This window comes from Desarmillaria tabescens, assembly GCF_030435595.1.
Source record: "Desarmillaria tabescens strain CCBAS 213 chromosome Unknown EV420scaffold_1, whole genome shotgun sequence".
Classification (NCBI taxonomy): domain Eukaryota; kingdom Fungi; phylum Basidiomycota; class Agaricomycetes; order Agaricales; family Physalacriaceae; genus Desarmillaria; species Desarmillaria tabescens.
In genome coordinates, this window is record NW_026848300.1 from 2,390,742 (window position 1) to 2,409,653 (window position 18,912).

General features: G+C 47.6%; 6 protein-coding genes across 6 annotated transcripts; 3 read left to right on the plus strand and 3 right to left on the minus strand.

The window, feature by feature from the left end:
• The first annotated feature begins 404 nt into the window (after positions 1-404).
• On the plus strand, positions 405-6,271 carry EV420DRAFT_1497350 (ABC transporter). Its single transcript, XM_060470916.1, has 25 exons — positions 405-663; positions 728-1,217; positions 1,268-1,588; positions 1,648-1,928; positions 1,983-2,164; positions 2,217-2,659; positions 2,707-2,844; positions 2,899-2,982; positions 3,031-3,542; positions 3,602-3,629; positions 3,684-3,788; positions 3,845-3,929; positions 3,979-4,008; positions 4,060-4,217; positions 4,271-4,277; positions 4,333-4,490; positions 4,553-4,692; positions 4,758-4,966; positions 5,019-5,067; positions 5,124-5,278; positions 5,335-5,537; positions 5,598-5,667; positions 5,727-5,810; positions 5,867-5,928; positions 5,980-6,271. Exons 1-25 carry the CDS (start codon positions 572-574, stop codon positions 6,139-6,141), a joined length of 4,248 nt encoding a protein of 1,415 aa, XP_060339684.1. The 5' UTR covers positions 405-571; the 3' UTR covers positions 6,142-6,271.
• An 899-nt stretch (positions 6,272-7,170) lies between these two features.
• Positions 7,171-8,769, minus strand: EV420DRAFT_75838 (uncharacterized protein). Its single transcript, XM_060483360.1, has 3 exons — positions 8,623-8,769; positions 7,556-8,573; positions 7,171-7,495 (listed from the first exon to the last, which is right to left on the minus strand). Exon 2 carries the CDS (start codon positions 8,423-8,425, stop codon positions 7,604-7,606), a length of 822 nt encoding a protein of 273 aa, XP_060339685.1. The 5' UTR covers positions 8,426-8,573; positions 8,623-8,769; the 3' UTR covers positions 7,171-7,495; positions 7,556-7,603.
• Positions 8,770-9,017: 248 nt separating this feature from the next.
• Positions 9,018-9,778, minus strand: EV420DRAFT_1634301 (uncharacterized protein; the record flags this gene model as incomplete). Its single annotated transcript, XM_060476301.1, has 5 exons — positions 9,018-9,408; positions 9,461-9,532; positions 9,587-9,636; positions 9,688-9,711; positions 9,761-9,778. The coding sequence occupies 5 exons, from the start codon at positions 9,776-9,778 to the stop codon at positions 9,018-9,020; spliced, it is 555 nt and encodes a 184-aa protein (XP_060339686.1).
• Positions 9,779-10,802: 1,024 nt separating this feature from the next.
• EV420DRAFT_1257474 (uncharacterized protein) lies at positions 10,803-15,612 on the plus strand (the record flags this gene model as incomplete). The annotated part of the gene is made up of 23 exons (XM_060466835.1): positions 10,803-11,242; positions 11,298-11,314; positions 11,370-11,433; positions 11,487-11,544; positions 11,592-11,671; positions 11,722-11,884; positions 11,920-11,955; positions 12,253-12,432; positions 12,547-12,742; positions 12,791-12,870; positions 12,920-12,956; positions 13,005-13,080; positions 13,132-13,165; positions 13,219-13,400; positions 13,456-13,642; positions 13,697-13,777; positions 13,826-13,933; positions 13,985-14,008; positions 14,061-15,073; positions 15,121-15,213; positions 15,263-15,300; positions 15,346-15,493; positions 15,549-15,612. 23 exons carry the CDS (start codon positions 10,803-10,805, stop codon positions 15,610-15,612), a joined length of 3,399 nt encoding a protein of 1,132 aa, XP_060339687.1.
• Positions 15,613-16,049: 437 nt separating this feature from the next.
• On the plus strand, positions 16,050-18,243 carry EV420DRAFT_1662187 (homocitrate synthase; the record flags this gene model as incomplete). Its single annotated transcript, XM_060478930.1, has 8 exons — positions 16,050-16,275; positions 16,325-16,546; positions 16,598-16,939; positions 16,992-17,045; positions 17,099-17,276; positions 17,328-17,447; positions 17,502-17,592; positions 17,628-18,243. The coding sequence occupies 8 exons, from the start codon at positions 16,050-16,052 to the stop codon at positions 17,829-17,831; spliced, it is 1,437 nt and encodes a 478-aa protein (XP_060339688.1). The 3' UTR covers positions 17,832-18,243.
• Positions 18,217-18,902, minus strand: EV420DRAFT_1616345 (uncharacterized protein; the record flags this gene model as incomplete). Its single annotated transcript, XM_060475112.1, has 4 exons — positions 18,217-18,414; positions 18,471-18,686; positions 18,740-18,825; positions 18,875-18,902. The coding sequence occupies 4 exons, from the start codon at positions 18,900-18,902 to the stop codon at positions 18,217-18,219; spliced, it is 528 nt and encodes a 175-aa protein (XP_060339689.1).
• Between the last annotated feature and the right edge of the window lie 10 nt (positions 18,903-18,912).

Genomic DNA, 18,912 nt, shown 5'->3' on the forward strand with positions numbered 1-18,912 from the left:
TGAGTTGCCAGGATGCCAAACCTAAAATCAAGCAGGTGAGTAACTTTTAGCGCTTTTAGAAGTCGGTTTCGAGCCATAGCGTGTTAACCAGAGTTTATCTCAGCCGTAATGCAAGTGCCTTGTAACTGCCGACGGTTTATGAACTGGTTGAGATTGCAGATAAGGACGGATAAGGAGTAGTTCCCGAGCTCATGGTAGTCTTTCCTATTTGCTGTCCAGTAAGAGTTGCTGGAAAACAAACCGTATGAAGGCCTGGGAGATGGGAAGTTCACTTGTCGGGTTTCCGGGCCGATAAGCCGTTGAGCTAGGAACCAATCTAACAGATCTGAACCGTTATCTCTTCAGAAAAACTCTCGACCTATATAGGCGTTCTTGCAGCCGCATCTTTATTCGAAATACAGTGTTGATTCGTAGATGTGCCGTGTGAGATACGTGTCGAGGAAAGACAATGTCATCGTGTAAGCATGATGACCCGGTGCCGACAACATACGGGTTAGTAAAAAGTCACTTACATATAGAACACCTGGAGATCGTGTGATGCGTGTGCATTCTTGCTTCTTCCACGACAGTCATGTCTGAAAAGGCATCCGTTCATAGCGAAGCCAAGTCCGAAGAGACTGCTGCCATTCTCCCGGAACAGGAAGGCCATCCTCAGCGAGCACGGTAGGGCAACCGTTGGCTCAATTATTCGATATTACTCTAATCACTCTAATCACTGATTGATTAGATGGCAACGCATCCCATTTATTCCAACGACCGCACCTCCTCCGAAGGCGTCCATCCAAGAAGCAGAAATTTTGCCCGAAACCCATGCGAACTGGTTCGAAATCCTTACCTTTGGCTGGATTACTGGTCTGCTCGCCCTTGGGTATGCTCGCCCACTGGAGGCCCCGGATCTCTACAAGCTGCAAGACAACCGCGGAGCAGCGTTCATTGGTGAACAGATTACTGCATCCTTTGAAAAGAGACGCTTGGCCGCGGCAGAATACAACCGCCGTTTGTTGAATGGTGACGTCAAGCCCGGCATGAAAGCGTTGTGGTGGACTCTTCGAGGAAATCGAGCTGAGCGGGAGAGGAAGTGGAGGGAAAAGGATGGTCAACGCAAGGCGAGCCTCGTATTTGCTATGAACGACAGCATAAAATGGTGGTTTTGGACTGCTGGTATATTGAAGGTGCTCGGCGACACGGCTCAGGTTACCAGCCCACTTCTTGTCAAGGTAGGCTGTTTTTTTGTCGTGCTAATCCTTTTGATCTCTCATTCCGACAGGCCATCATCAAATTTGCTACAGATTCTTACACCGGACATCGGACGGGCGACTATGCTTCCATCCCACCAATCGGCAAAGGTATCGGTTTGACCTTTGGCTTGCTGGGGTTGCAGGTTGTCACGTCGCTATGCACGCACCACTTCTTTTACCGGTCTGCGTCCACAGGCGTTCTCATACGTGGTGGTCTAATCAACGCGATTTATGCACGGTCCCTTCGACTGACCTCTCGCGCCCGATCGAAGCTCACGAACGGTCTGATAATGAACCACATCTCGACGGACGTGTCGCGAATCGACTTTTGTGCAGGGTTTTTCCATATGGTATGGGTTTGACCTGAAACACAACATATGAACCGCTCGTTTATTTATTTTTGTCACAGGCTTGGACTGCGCCGATTCAACTGATCATATGTCTCGTTCTTCTTCTGCTGAACCTGGGCCCTAGCGCTTTGGCTGGTTTCGCGTTTTTCGTGATTGCCGCCCCAGCTCAGACGATGGTTATGAAGAAAATGTTTGCATTCCGGGCGAATGGTATGAAGTGGACCGACAAACGTGCCAAACTTCTCCAAGAACTGCTCGGAGGCATGAAGGTGGTCAAGTTCTTTGCATGGGAAATCCCGTTTGCGAAGAGAATATGGGAGTTTCGACAGAAGGAGATGTCGTGAGTACTTTCTCACCTCATGTCGAGTAAAGATAAATCTTATTCTATGCGAAGTTTCGTACGCTCGTTGCTTCTCGTGAGGGCTGCTAACAATGCCGTCGCTCTATCTATGCCTGCGTTGGCGTCAGTACTCGCATTTGTCACTTACTCCGTAACTGGACACCAGCTTCAGCCATCTGTCATCTTTGCTTCTCTGACCTTATTCCAACTCCTTCGTTTGCCTCTGATGTTCCTTCGTGAGTAGCTTGCTGTTGTTTGTTTACCTTGTATGTTTACCTATGTCCGTAGCCGTATCCTTTTCCGCCATTGCTGATGCCCAAAATGCTACCCAGCGCCTCTATGGCGTCTTCGAAGCAGAAACATTGGAGGACACCTTTGATCGCGAAGATGACCTCGATGTTGCTGTTGAGGTTAAGAACGTTTCCTTCACTTGGGATGCGCCACCCCCAGAAGTGGCTGAAGGGAAGAAGGGGAAGAAAGATAAGAAGAAGAAGAGAAAGACCGAAGCTGACTCTTCGTCGGCGGAGGAGGTCTTTGAATTGAAAGACATCTCCCTTAGTATACCCCGCGGACAGCTTGTTGCTATTGTTGGTGCCGTGGGTGCTGGAAAAACGTCTTTGCTCCAGGGTATGATTGGTGAGATGAGGCGGGTTCCGAATGTGAATGGGGACAAAGGAACGATCAAGTTCGGCGGGAGTGTTGGATACTGCCCCCAGAGCGCATGGATCCAAGTGAGTTCCTCATTTTCTTTACCGACCTTTTACTCAATAAGGCTTAGAATGCGACAATTCGAGACAACATATGTTTTGGACGTCCCTTTGAGGAAGGCAAATACTGGCAAGCCGTCAAAGACTCGTGTTTAGAGCCTGATCTTGACATGCTACCTAATGACGACATGACAGAAGTCGGCGAGAAGGTATTGTAGCGCTGATCGAAAACTTTCAGATCCGACGATTCTGACAAAATTCAGGGCATTTCGTTATCAGGAGGTCAGAAACAACGTATGAATATCTGTCGTGCCATCTACTGCGATACAGATATCCAGATCTTTGATGTAATTCGATTTATTGTCGGTGAGGATATTATACTGACGATTCTACAGGATCCTCTGTCGGCCCTCGATGCTCATGTAGGAAAAGCGGTCTTCCAGAATGTCCTGCGGAACGCCGCGTCTGGAAAGACGCGTATATTGGTTACACACGCGTTGCACTTTCTTCCACAAGTGGATTACATCTTCACTATTGCGGGTGGACGTATAGCAGAGCGAGGGACTTACGATGAACTCATGCATAAAGACGGGGAGTTTTCAAAGTTCTACAAAGAGTTCGGGAGTAAAGAGGAGAAGGAAGAGGAGGAGAAGATAGAAGAGGAGACTATTGAAGACATCGAAAAGGAGAGAGAGCCTCAGGACGATCTTAAGAAGAAGGTTACTTCGGGGCCTGCACTGATGCAAGCGGAGGAACGGAATACTGGCGCCATTAGTTGGTCTGTGTATAAGCAGTACTCAGATGCAGGCAGGGGACATATCGTGTTGCCCATATTGTTTTTCTCTCTTGTCTTTGTCCAGGGTGCTACAGTGATGGCGTCATACTGGCTGGTATACTGGCAGGAAGAGTAGGTCTCGTTCTTTTTTATACAGTTCACAGTGTGCTGATTTTGTGTTCTATCGATAGCAAATGGGATCGCCCACAAGGGTTTTATGTGAGTTTCATCTGCGCTTTACATGGCGAAAAATGGCTTACGGAGTTGGCGTAGATGGGAATCTACGCAATGCTAGGTGTAGCGCAAGCCCTTGCATTCTTCGTCATGGGAAGTACGTTTGCTATATTGACGTATTTTGCAAGCCAGCGTTTGCATAGTGTGCGTTGTTGGACTGTGGTTCATGAGATCACCTCAGATTTATCGCGTTCCTATAGCTAGCGGTCGACCGTATTATGCGCGCACCTATGTCGTTCTTCGAGACTACACCACTTGGTAGGATCATGAACCGATTTTCGAAAGGTATGTTCGTCTCTTCCATCATTGAATTCTGCTGATTCGGTCTCGGAAGACATTGATACGATTGACAATCTTTTGGGAGGTGAGTGTTCTATTCCGTGCAAAACCATGCGTTTAAACGTACTTCTTTAAGATGCCTTGCGAATGTTCGCCGGAACGACATCGTCAATCCTTGGTGCCATCATCTTGATAGCGATTATCTTGCCGTGGTTCTTGATTGCTGTCTTTATCATTCTCATTGTCTACATCTATGCCGCCGCCTTCTATCGAGCGAGTGCCCGGGAATTGAAAGTACGCGGCTTTACCCTTCAATGACGAAAATTACTGATGCTTCATCTTTCTAGCGACTTGGTATTATTTCTGACATGCCCTTCATTGGAGTATTCACTAATTATTTACAATACAGATGCTGTCCTGAGATCGACATTGTACTCTCACTTTTCTGAGTCACTTTCAGGCTTGGCAACTATCCGTGCATATGGCGAGTCTGAGCGCTTCCTTAAAGAAAATGAGGAACGAATCGATATGGAAAACCGAGCTTATTGGTTGACTGTCACCAACCAGGTTTGGAAAGTTCTTATTTAGATTGATATTTAATTGACACTTATCGCGATTTTAACTTTTAGCGTTGGCTGGGTATACGCCTGGACTTTTTGGGGGCTCTCCTAACTTTTATTGTCGCGATGCTGACTGTTGGGACGAGATTCAGTATCTCTCCGGCACAAACGGGTGTTACGCTTTCGTACATCCTGAGTGTGCAACAGGCGTAAGTTCCTGAATTTAAAGAACAGGCTTATTCGGCATTGAACCTGATATTAATTATCTTGACAGGTTCGGATGGCTTGTCCGTCAAAGCGCAGAGGTTGAAAATGACATGAATTCGGTGGAGCGAGTAGTACATTATGCGACAGAAATTGAACAGGAGGCTCCGCATGTGTTACCCGATAGCAAGGTTCCTGAATCTTGGCCGTCTGTGGGTCACGTAGAACTGAAGGATGTGGTATTAAGCTACAGGCCTGGACTTCCCGCTGTCCTCAAGGGCGAGTCACTAACCCTTTGTGTTGTTTCCGGCATATTTATTATCTATTTTAGGTATAACTATGACTGTCAAAGCTGGAGAAAAAATTGGTATAGTTGGACGGTAAGGAGACCTGTCCGTATATCCATGCTGCTAAATTGAAACCTCGCCTCCTACAGAACTGGGGCAGGGAAAAGTTCTATCATGACTGCCCTGTATCGCTTAGTCGAACTTTCCTCTGGATCAATTCACATTGACGGTGTTGACATCTCCACCGTTGGCTTGACGGAATTGCGAAAAAGCCTGTCAATCATTCCTCAAGATGCTTTATTGTGTACGGTGTGCTTTCCCATACACGTGTGTGTTCTTGCTAACGTTAACGCCCCACAGTCTCTGGAACCCTCCGGTCTAACCTTGATCCTTTTAATTCACATGATGATGCGAAATTATGGGACGCGTTGAAGCGATCATACCTTGTGGAATCGCCGGCGAAGACAGTCGCAGATGAGAATGGCGATGTATCTACCCCAATTAACAGATTCAGCCTCGATACTGTCATTGAAGATGAGGGTGCAAATCTATCCATTGGACAGGTAGCTATCAAAACCTTCACGGGTACGACGGAACCGAAATGCTGACAGTGCTCTTTCTAGCGGTCGTTGGTGTCCCTTGCGAGAGCTCTAGTTAAGGACTCCAGAATACTCATACTTGATGAGGCTACAGGTTGGTCGTCTTTCCAAGCGCGTCTCTCCTCGTTCCGAAGCTAATGCCATCTTTCACAGCGTCTGTCGATTACGAGACTGACAGAAATATCCAGAACACAATTACCCACGAATTCCAGGATCGCACGATTCTATGCATAGCTCGTGAGCCAGCTCGTCTTCCTGCCGATAAGTTTCAAGCTAACGATCGTGATCCTTAGATCGCTTGCGCACAATCATATCATACGACCGTATATGCGTTCTTGACGCTGGCGAGATTGCTGTAAGCTGTTCATTCAAGCGTCCTAATCCAGTCGGCTCACAATCGTGTCAGGAATTTGATACCCCCTCACAATTATACCAAAAGACCGATGGGATTTTCAGGGGAATGTGTGATCGGTCATCGATCACACTAGATGACATCAGACTCGCTTCTACCACGAAAGTTGACAATGAACACCGTTTGCCCGATGTTCAGGTTCATGATAATGATTAGACTGTAGTAATGTAATCTTACGGTTCACAAAATGGTCGGTACTTGGAGATGTATTGTTGACGTTGTAAGATTACCTACGAAGATGTACATGAACCCAAATCAGTGAGAACTCGATGAATCCAGTTGGCTAACTTTCTGGAATCTAAGGTGATCTTGAAAAGAGGGGTGGAAATCTGTATGTTAATTATTGATACGCCGAAGCAAAAGTGCTTTCGAGTCAAGACTTGGCATCAGAGTACAAAGTGAGAAATCAAAATTCCAACAACTGTGAAGAGATACCAACTATGCATTTGAATCCGTAGCTCCAAGTATTATCCATCATTTTCGCCACGTAGGAATTCGGATTGTGTCGAACTCGATATTGACCTTCTCTTCTCTATCCTCTGTACATATCGTACATCCTCGGAGCCTTCTGTTGGGGCCCAACACATCGCTCCTCAAGAAGTCCCCCCGTCCGAGTGGTTGGTACCCGAGCTTATCGCTATTTCGATTCCACCGCGACCATTCCAGAAGGGTTCTATTCGGCCCATGCATCAGCGCTACCTCGTCTATCGTCATCTGCGTGCGCAGATACTCGTATATCTTTTCTAGCACCATTCCTACAGTGATAGGTTCTTGTACGTCGATCTTCAGTGGACCCCATCGCCTAGGATGCATCCACCACTTGAGCAAAGGGTTACTAGTCGTAAAAGTGACGCTTCGTATTGTTTCAGGGTAAAAGGCACCCGATTTACGTTTGGGGGATAGGTTCGCCCGTTAAAAGACGTCCGAGAGGTATCTGGCACAAAGATGATGTCCCAAAGAAACATGTTGCGGAAAGGATGGTCCCCGATCAGGTTGTTCAAGCCGTTTATCATCGTAGATGGGTGAAGTGGCACATCAACAGTGCGCTCGGGCGGAGGAATAGTTGGTTGTGGCTGCGTGGGCTCCGGCTGAGAGATCATAGCAGGGGGAGGAGCGACGGCGTGGGGAAGATCAGGAATGAAACCACTTTGACGGCTTCGCCTGCGGCGTGAAGGACACGTAGTGGAATCGCACCAGTGTAAATGGTGAACATGGTGAACATGATCATGTCTTCACTTTGTTCTATGTCGAGAACGAGACCTAGAACAGACTCGACGACGGACTGATGAGGCTGGCCTGTCATCTTCAACAGGATCCAGAGTAGTCGTGGAAGGTGCATTATGTGGAGTTCCATTTCGACCATTTTCAGTCGCAGACGCCCGCGAAAGATCGTTGAGGTCATCTAAGATAGTACGAACAGCGTGTCGCGCAGTGTCAAGTTCCTCAATTATATGCGGTCCTTCCGAAGCCACGGCTTCGCATACTTTCTGAAGATCTTTTCTGTCATGAACTGTAAAGTACTCTCAGATATAGAGGCTCTTGACAGGTAAACATGCAAAGCGCTACTCACAAAAACGAATCATCTCTGGAGTCCTAAGCGCTGGAATGTAGAACTTCCTCAGAGCAGTTTCGAAATAAGGATGGATGGGCCGGGAAGGATACCGCAGACTATATCTCGAGCCATAACCAGTTCTTCGTCAAACCCGACAGTATATTCAGTAAATAGATCATCTGCATCTAATGAGACGAGTCGTTCCAGGATATTCCCGTGACTGCGGCGATCGTGTAAAAGGGCGTGAAGCCCTTGAAGTACATCGTATAGGAGGGCTGCCATTCGCTGATCTCCGAGCTGCCCGTTGCGATCCTCACTGATTACGGGAACGCCGACTCTCAGACGGACACATAAAAAGTCTCGAATCGTATCCTGATAATCCCGAAGTGCATGTTTATCGATGGGAAAGACACCGAGGCTGCGATGGATATCGTTCACAAAATCGTATACTCGGAGATGAAAGCCAACATTGTCTGTCGTGCGCAATAGCCAACTGCCAAGCATAGTATCGGTCCAATCCCGGGCTGCATCCCACATAGTGCTTCGGAGCTGCTGCAATATCTGGAACCGATGGCGAACAGTATCAACACGAGTGCCATCGATAATGTGATCGCGTATTTCTGCGAGGCATGGAATGTGGCTGAAGCCCTGCTCGGTGACATGATCGTCTAGATCAAGTTTCTGTATGGCAAGAGAAACTAAAGCGCCTCGGTTAAGGAAAAGTGATGGGCGCTTCTCCTCGTTAACCAGAGTCTCAATGCCCACGAGACAGTCGTGAATCAACGCAGCCATGATTTCGACGGCCTTGAACGTAATTCGGGAATTACGTTCGGTATCCAGTGTTGTGACGGGGGCGTATCCATGGCGAGTGGAGGGTCTTTCGCGCATCCTGTATGGGCTCTTGATACTGGGGAGGTTAGGGAAGCACAATATCTTGAAGCTGAGAAAGCCTCGTGGGGTACACACACAAGAAGGTACCGAAATATCAAATATGACTCGGGTATTTGAGAGGTTGTGTTGCCGTGTCCTTATACGCCTAGACAAAGGTTTTAAAAACAGTGGTAGCAAAGAACAAGACACTCAACTACGAGAAAATATTGTTGTCACGAAAGATACAATATCACAGATCATTATATAACTTAAAATATGCATGTTATTGTCCAGCTCTTCAAGCTTCAAGTGGTAGCATCGGGTAGGTGAATAGGTACATCAGCACAGGTACGATCAGGTCTGGGGGACAATTCACTTTAAAGATGACAAGGTCAGAGAGACAATCGTAACAAAGTGGTAGGTTCTAGTGACGCTGGTGTTAGGTGTGGGATATGTATAGCGTGAGGCGTATGGTGTCTAATGATGTAGTGCGACTATAAAAGATATAACGAAAGGAGGTCAGGATATCACCAAGTACATAGAAAAGCAGGAGGCGCACATTGATCTATCGGTGATCGTCCAATAATCCTATGGGTGACCATATAGATAATTACGAAGAGAACAATGAAACGCCAACATTATTTGAAACATCAGTATGCTTTGTGAGCGTCGAATGATCGGGCATAAGTGCGTTCCCCGGTTTGTTAATCTCTAAAGTTTGCATGGCTTCTTCTGGAATGTCATCTTCTGATTCTACCGAGAACCTCGAGACTGCGTCATCGTCCTGGTCTGAATCAGAAACAAGAGTGCAGGTAGCCTTTGGTGCCAGTGCAGTTTGTGTGGCGGTCATTGTCTTTACAGGGCTTATTCTACCACGAGCATCACGCGACTGGCGTTGTTTGGGAACATAACCGTGCAGTCGTTTACGGTGGCGCGTCAGAGAACCAGGATCAGAGGTGCAAAAGGTGCAGTCTGGGCAATGTTGGGACTTCTGGCGTGTACTGCAAACGTGCGGATGAAATTGGGGCACTGAAAGACGCGAATAAAACGTACTGCGTTCGGATGTGCGTGTCCACATTTGATTTCTGCATGTTCTCAAAGCCACATACGGGACACCGGTGCATCCTACAAAAGAAGGTAAGATTTCATTTAGAGAAATTCGAGAGCGACTTCTTTTACAGTTTCGACTTGTCTTGTGCGTGGGTACGCATGTGTCTAGGCATGTCACCCTTGCGTCGAATGTGAACGCTGCATACGGTACACTGCGCACCACTTGGTACCTTTCGCAAACACATGGACTTTTCCTTGATTGAAAGGTAAGAACAAGAATCATAGAGGAAGAATAAGACTTACGGCTATGACACGAGGCATGTTGGAGGGTAGGAAGGAGGATGAAGGATGAATAGCATGTTAATAAAAGGGCTGAGCATGCGAGATCCGGCTGGCATCAAACGGTGAACTCCAAAGATGGAAGCGAAGCGAGGCCAAAGTAGATTTGGCCTCAATTTCTCCGCCTTCTGTTGTGAATCTTCGGTTCAAATTTCGAGGGAGAAGGGGTGAGCAGTGAACATTGGTGTACTATCTTAACGAAGCATCTAGTAGATCTAGCTTCTAGACTTTTGGCCGGAAGTGACCAAATTTAGGCATTCGGGACGGCAAGCTGTGCCGATAATTATTTTGCCCTCGAAGGAGGCATGACATGACATCACAGCTCTGATGGACCGGCATTTCCCTTACAGCAGTGGAGCTCAGCCTCAATGAGTGTCAATCTTGCCCCAGGACCGAGCTGACCACCGTCTGGATGAAGACAAAGCGACCATCGACGGCGCCGTCCAGTGAGCACGCCGTCCTTCTTCCTAACAGCATGCAGACCCTTCAGGAAGTCGAAGACGATGTTGACACTGCTAATACCCCAACGTTGCCAGCAACCTCTACGACCGAAGAGTCTTGTGACTGGCCCACCTTCATTTCTGCCTATTCCTTGGGTAGGTGGGACCCACACAAGACTCCAAATCCACCGACGGGCGTCCGTGAACCAGATGAAATCGAAATCACGACAATCCCAACCCGCAAACCTGGGAGGAATTCCGGTTCTGCCCATAGACTGAGGAACTCGTTCTCCTCACCGTCTGTGCCTTCTCCGACGGCATCTCCCAAGGCCAAGCCTGATTTATATCTTTCTCTGGCGTCTTCTAAATACCCCGCTGCATCCATCGTTTCTGCGGCCACAATTCGTTTGGCAGGCACCAATGTCAACCTTTCTCCGTTGGCCCTTCCTAGTCCAGAGCAGGAGTACACGGATCCCATGAAGGGCGTATCTGTTGTCGTCCCGGGCGTACATCCCGACGACTCTCCCAACGAATTGGTCATGACCCCCGGCGGGACAAGGAAAATCATGCTCAAGAACTTTTGGAAGGGTGTCAGTGCTGCTGAAGATGACCACAACTCTGGGGAAGATGAAGCTGATTATTTTAGCCATGCTGCTTCATCAGCATTAGAAAATCCGTCAGTACCTCTATCATCCACATCTACAACACCTCCAAGAAGGACGATTTTAACACGGCAGAGCTCTGCTCCTCTACCCGCTCCACTGGCTCCTACAGCGCATGTCGCGAGCGTAACTCAGCGCACAGTCAACGACGAACAGTTGTACAATGAGCTTGGGTATTTTGCACCAGCAGACCCTCCTGACGAGATGGAACGAAGGAGAGCTTTGTACAAGTTCAATCTCTGGAATACTGCGTCAGATATCAACTTCGATCGCATAGCTCATTTGGCCAAATTAGTGTTCAACACGAAAGGAGTGTTTATTTGTCTGATTGACGGGACTGACCAGTGAGTGGTCCACATGCCGCTGCTGTCCCTCTATGATCTCACCGCTTCGGTACAGGTATTTCAAGTCAGAGTGTTGGTGTGCATCTCTTTCGGAGATCTAATTGTGCTTAAACACGTACTATTGTAGGGGGCATCAAGGTTTCACCGTGCTCACGAATGCGATCGTTTTGTGCACACTCCATTTTACAGCGGTTGGTGGTTTTTTCCGTCTTTTATTATTGTGTTCTGATAGCCTGGCGTTCAGAGACGATGAACCAATGATCATCCTAGATGCACAACGTGACTGGAGATTTGCGTCGAATGTTTGTGAATGCTTTCTCTTCATGTGCATATTTTAATCAGTGCTTAGCCTCTTGTTACTGGCCCACCGAATATTCGCTTTTACGCGGGTGCACCGCTGAGGACACAGGACGGTTACAACATTGGCACGTGAGTTATATATTGAAGTTATCATTTGCGGTTGATTAATCCGCAAATAGTCTCGTCGTCATCGATGACTCACCTAGAGATGATTTCACGCCAAGACACCGGCACACGCTGAAGGAGTTCGCAGCCATAGCAATGCGTGAGATGGAGTTATGGAGAGACAAAATACAGCTCAGGATACGGGATCGGATTCAGAAATCAGCAAGTCTCCATTTAGTATTCCTCCGGTTTCTCATCGATTTTGTATACAGATGGAACAGTTCAGTCGAGAATGTATAGAGATCGACGTTGAAAATGAGATGCCGCGGCACCAACACTCGCCTTCAAGGGAAGCATCACCTACTGTGGTCCCAGTCTCCTCATTATCAGCCCCGGCTTCATCATCATCCACGCCTAAACCAACACCTTCCATACCTTCGTCTTTTCGTGTTGATCAGCAGAAAAAAACCCGTCAAGCTGCACCCGATTACTGTGCAGAAACTCTCCTTACTACCAGCCCCACTACACATTCCTTTCCAAGCTCACCGTCGCGTCTTCAGTTTCCTCCCGCATCCATGCCGAGCACTAGGCCATCCTCAACGGAGCCTTCTTCCCGGCCTCCCCTCCTTCCACGTTATTCCAGCTATCAGCACCAATCTTTTCTGCACGCCGGCTCCATGGATATCGTATATTCTCGCGCTGCACGCTTAGTGCAGCGAACACTCGACGTAGAGGGCGTCATTGTCATGGATGTGTCCCATTGTGATATGAACGCGAATGCTCCCGTTGTTATGCCTGGTGACCTGCAAATAAATGGACAAAGATCTGGATTGTCGTCGTCTTTATCGCTGGACGCGGGAGCGTCCCCGTCACCTCCGATCACACATTCCTCGTTGGAGGGCGGCGAGGGTAGCGTGAGCGTTGTCATGCACTACGGTGATCCGACAATGGAAACGAAAGTAAGAAGTTTGAGTGGAGAGGAGTGGGGTCGATTAGGCCGATTTTTCGACAAATGGCCAGAAGGGAGAGTTATGGAGGGTATCGTTGATTCAAGTTGGAGGGCGTTCCTACCGACGAGGGTTGAGTACGCCTTAAGTATGTGTTCCTCATCACGCCGCGCAGATAACTAACGTTGCCCTCTAGCTGTACCCATATTCAACATTGACAAAAGACCTTTCGCTCTCCTGTGCGCGTATAATTCGTCTGATTCCCAGAAACGATTTGTCAGTCTAGCCACTTACATCTTCGTCGTGTAGTACTCATTGCCATTAGTTGGAAGGACATGAACTTTCTTATCTGAGAGCAATAGGTACGTGCGGATATGTGTGTGCCTTCTAAAAGATGCTGATATTGTCAGGTGTCATCATCTTATCTGCGGTACTCAAGAGACGCATGATACTAGCTGACAAGGCAAAGAGCTTGTTTATTTCCAAGTACGAGCTACTCCCTTGGATGGATTCACTGCGCCTTATGTTTTTCTCTAGCATATCTCATGAACTTCGAACGCCTTTGCATGGAGTTTGTTATTTCTCGGCATTTTTCGAATGTAGCAGTAACCTCCACCTGCGTAGATCTTGGCTGCCGCGGAGTTACTTGAAGAGAGCAATCTCAATCATTCGCAAGCATCTTTCTTACAGACAATACAAGCTTGTGGAACTTCTTTGGTTGAGACCGTCAATCATGTTTTAGATTTCACCAAGTTGAGTGGAAACTCCAAGTCGGGAGGAGTAGAGAACGTTATTGTACCAACAACGTGAGGTCTTGAATAACAAGATAAGAATGCGTTAACGTTCACACTTTCTGAACAGGGTCAATCTGATGCAACTGGTCGAGGAAGCCGTAGATGGCTGTTGGGTTGGGCATCGTGCTCGTCAGGCGATCGTCGGTGACACTGGGATCGGTAGTGTGTATTCTCCGCCGGCGGAAGATGGCGCTCCCTTAGCAGTGAGAAGCAAGCATGTCGAGACCGTCATCGAGATCGGCTACCGCCAAGAGGTGTGTTCACTTACCACAACAAAGTCGGCTGATTCTCATCTGTCGTTTGCATAGGGGTGGTTACTCAAATGCGAGAAGGGCGGTATTCGACGAGTTCTGATGAATTTGTTTGGAAATAGTCTGAAGTTTACCACTGTAGTTCCTTTTTCATCCCGAGATTCACAGTACTGATGACACATTCAGGACGGTTACGTGCACGTTGGTCTACGGCAACTGCCTCGTACGGAAGATCTACCTCCCAATCAAATCAGAGTGGAACTTTCTGTACTGGATACTGGCAAGGCACGTTTAGTCATCACTTTATGTCCGCCCAGAACCATAGTAACGTAGTGTTTTACACAGGGCATAAGCCACAGCTTCTTGAAGGTAAGTATGACCTATTTCAAACAGGAATTGAAGCCAACATGACCTATGACAGAATTACCTCTTCCATCCATTCTCACAAGAAAACCCCTTACAAACAGGAACCGGGTTGGGTCTAGCTATCGTACACAGTATCGTCCGGTCTGAAAGTGTGGATGGAAAGGTGGACGTTTGGAGTGATGAAGGTGTTGGCACGGAGATCAAAGTGACCTTCCCCGCAGAGCTAACGGATGAGGGGAACGAGGGATTTGGGGCAGACATGGGACCATTTAAGTTTGATGACTGCGACCATCCTGCTTCTGTATCCCTCGTTGGATTCGGACATGACCATCGTGGAGTCCAGCTTCTTGAAAGCGTCTTGAGGTCATATTTGACTTCATGGGGTTTTGAAGTTCGAGAGGAGGAAGAATCAAAGCTGGGAGATATCGTGATAATCAACGAGGAGGTGGACCTTGTCATCAACGCAACAGAGCGGCACGATACCATGCGACCGTTTATCGTTCTTTCTGGATCGCGGGGAAGCCCCAAGGTCCTGTCTGTTGCTAGTGAACATGAACGGATTGGCGGATTTTGCCGTATTCTGTACAAACCAGGAGGACCTTCTCGTCTTCAAGCAGCCCTCAAGCTTTGTATTCATGCGCTGAAGATTCAATCACAATCCCCTGGGGCCAACTTCAGCGACCGAATGGAAGGGTTGCATCCGGACGTGACCATTGATGGGATTACGCCTTCGCCGTCGATGTCCGTAATTTCGACGAGGCGCAATTCAGAGGAGACTGGTAAATTCCCGATGTCAAGACCCACTCTTCCGAGATCAATTACCGCGCATCCTTTGCCATCCACATCTTGGAAGGGGGGGTTGATGAATAGGGAGAGAGGCACGGCGGGATCGAGTTCGGAGCAAATAACAGAGGAAGAAAAACCGAATGAGTCTGAAACATTTTCGCCGACAATTAACGTTGGGACGGGAGGAACACTACTCAAGTCCTCTGTTGGCACGATACAGACTAGGGTGAGCCGATTCAAAATATTGGTCGTGGAGGATAACAGTATCCTGCGGAGCTTGCTGTATGTCATATTTTGTCTTTCATCTTTTTGTGTGCTGATTATTTCAGTACACAATGGCTAGCCAAGAAGGGATACGATTTCCGGGATGCAGTAGATGGCCGAGACGGGGTTAAGGTGTATCAACAAGAGGGTCCTTTTGAGTGAGTTTTTGGTCGTCGAGATTCTCCGTCAATGTCTGACACACAACAGTGTCGTACTCTTAGACTTGTCAATGCCTATACTTGATGGTAGACTTTTTTATACTTCGGTGGTCACATCTAATGTTTGTGTAGGTGTTGGCGCAACAGCAGAGATTCGCCAGATCGAATCTAGCGAAACGAATAACGACCGTCGTCAACATCCAACAAAAATTCTTGCATTGACAGGGATGTCATCCCTCGAAGATAAACGGAGAGCTTTTGAAGCGGGTGTTGATGGATAGTACGTTTTTTTCTTTATTGCCCTAGTCCGCTGGTTCGTTGACGGCCTATCATAGTCTTGTCAAGCCTGTCGCATTCAAAACTCTAGATGCAATGTTCCAAAAGCTGGGAATATCATAACGACAGACAGTTTTTCTTTCTATTCGTAACACATTCTTCTTGTTTTCGGTCGCAATTCACATTGTATCCTGTCATATTGTCTACTCTTTTCCTTCTTGGGGAACCTTGATATTTAGCATCACACTATTAACTCGTACAAGTACATACTCATTTCATCTTCATATATTATAATCCTATGTTGTACGTCGCTGTAATCTGATTATTTCTGCGGGTAAAACGTTTGATCGGAGGTATCGCCCGCCAGTGCTTCGGGCTAATCGGCTTAATTCCACCGCTGTGATTGGACGCATCTTCACGTGATGATCCATGACGAAATGGAATCAGTTTTGAAATGACTCGGCGGAAGTAAGAAATTTTGTTATATAGAGCTCATCTTCTTTTGACCAACTATCATCATCTATTTCCCTTCCTCGACATCCCCCTCAAAAACTACCATTATGTGCCCCCACCAAAACGGAGACAGTCTCTCTTCCGACCGTTCTGAAATGGTCGAAGTTCCCTTGGCAAATGGGGCTTCTGCCAACGGAAAAAGGGGAACATCGTCGAACCGCAATGGCCACGCTCAACGTCTCGAAAAAGAGCGCCAAAATCCTTACGCACCTCGTGCGTCCGACTTTCTCTCAAATATATCTAACTTCAATATTATCGAGAGCACATTGCGAGGTTCGTTGTTAACCAAGTCTGCCTTCACGATCTGACGTGCGTCCGACAGAGGGAGAGCAATTTGCGAATGCCTTCTTTGATACCAGAACCAAAATCGCTATTGCCAAGGCGCTCGACGCTTTTGGTGTGGAGTACATAGAACTCACATCGCCGGCTGCATCAGAGCAGTCCCGTTCGGACTGTGAAGCCATTTGCAAGCTTGGTCTCAAGGCCAAGATTCTGACTCACATTCGGTGTCATATGGATGACGCTAGAATTGCCGTTGAGACCGGTAAGTTCGTAGTATTCCTTTCTTTTTCCGAGTCATCTGAACGTCGATCAGGCGTTGATGGTGTCGATGTCGTTATTGGGACTTCATCGTTTCTACGAGAGTTCTCCCATGGAAAGGATATGGCGTATATCACCAAGACCGCCATTGAGGTCATTAACTATGTCAAGTCCAAGGGAATCGAAGTCCGATTCTCCTCAGAGGATTCTTTCCGGTCAGATCTAGTTGATCTTTTATCGATATATCAGACTGTCGACAAGATTGGTGTGAACCGTGTTGGTATTGCGGATACTGTGGGCTGTGCGAACCCAAGACAAGTCTATGACCTTGTCAGGACGTTGAGGGGCGTTGTTGGATGTGACATTGAAATCCATCTGCACAATGACACTGGGATGGGTAGGTTCACAAACCCCGGTTTACCGTGACTTGATCTTATTCCCCGCAACAGCCATTGCCAATGCCTACACTGCTCTGGAAGCGGGTGCAACACACATCGATACTTGTACGTCCCTACAATTCCTTTTGGACAGTCTCCATTACCGAAATCATTTTTAGCCGTTCTTGGAATCGGTGAACGTGTTGGAATCACTCCACTAGGTGGTCTCGTGGCCTGCCTTTACGCCGCAAACCCGGAGTATGTCAAGTCCAAGTATAACCTCACGATGCTTCGTGAAATCGAGAATTTGGTCGCCGAGGCTGTCGAGGTCAACATTCCATTCATGAACCCCATTACGTGAGAGAGAAAATTTTGCTTCCCGCATAGAGATTCTCAAGTTGTTTGCAGTGGCTACTGCGCTTTCACGCACAAGGCTGGCATTCACGCCAAGGCCATCTTGAACAACCCCAGCACCTATGAGATCCTCAAGCCAGAGGACTTTGGTCTGACCAGATACGTCTCCATTGGGTGATTCATTTCCTTTTCACGCGTAAATTTTCCTTCTCATCAGACTACTTTCAGACACCGCCTTACCGGTTGGAATGCCGTCAAGTCGCGCGTTGAGCAACTCGGTCTTTCACTTACCGACGAAGAGGCATGTCTTTCATCTTGGGTGTATGCATGATGACAAACTCACGGCCCTTGCAGATCAAAGATGCCACTTCCAAGATCAAGGAGCTTGCGGACGTCCGAACACAGTCTATGGATGACGTTGATTCGCTCCTTCGCGTATATCATTCTGGCATCCAATCCGGAGAGTTGGCCGTTGGCCAGAAGGAAGCTTTAGATCGTCTGCTCAGGAAGCATAGGGAGCAGAGGGATTCCAGCACTTCAAGGGAACGAAGTGATTAAAAAACGAGAGCGTTCGCTGCCTCTACCGGAGCCATGTTGTACTTATACGTAGTGGATTGATATCTGAGTCATGGCACAACGTTTGCCGCAAGACTAAAAAATCTCTTGTTTTTGAGCGGATTTCAGCATGCTCCTGAGCACCTAACAAGCCCACCCGAGCCACCGGAGACGAGTAAACATTTGCCCAAGGAGTAAGTTTCAAGTGACTACGCCAAATCAGGGACAAAATAAAGCATGGTTCGATCCAATTAATACTCGATGCCTGCATATGTATGTGCATACGCAGATAATAAATACGTGAAAAATATTTGAGGATATATACCGTCGTAGAGACCAAGTAGAAGTGAGTGCGGTGCGAAGGGCGACGGGATATACTGCCGAAAGACTAGACGACGCGCTTCTCGCATCTCGTTTCTGCGTGAACGCTTTCACAATTTTGATCACAGTAAGGCAATGCACATTTTCGGCACTTGTAACGACCCCAGTAACCACAGACGGAGCAAATTAGCCGGGGAGGATAGGAGGGGGCAGGAGCCTGGGCAGTTAAGTATGTGGGAACAGATGCCGGAAGTGATGCAATATTCTGTTCGAAACGTATGAGCGAAACGCGTCCGGCATTTCTATGCAAGGGTCGCTCACGGATTCTTCAACCAAAGTGGCGAGATTTTTAGGATATAGCAGAGCAGAACGAACGTTCATTGTAGATCTCTTCTTAGTTGCGGCGGGTGAAGAACCCAGAAGCTTAAGATTTCTTTTATCGGAGACAATTTGTCTAGCGCGACTCTTGCCATATTTGCCTTGCTCGTTGTCGTCGCCGGTGACGGACATTATACTCGTCTCGGCATAGTTGGATCTCTGACGTGTATTTTATCATGAAAGGGCCGCCAGCCTCAGTGAAAATTACATACTTCCAATTGGTCCAGATGTTTTCTTGTTCTTTCTGCGACGGCCCGAGGATCAGGAGCGGTAGTACTGATATTGGCCTGGCGTACATCTGCAGCAAGGATATTAGTAAACTCGTTAGAAAAAGCGACGGTACATACGGTGCTCTCTTGTTCGTTTTGGAGGCATGATGATGGAT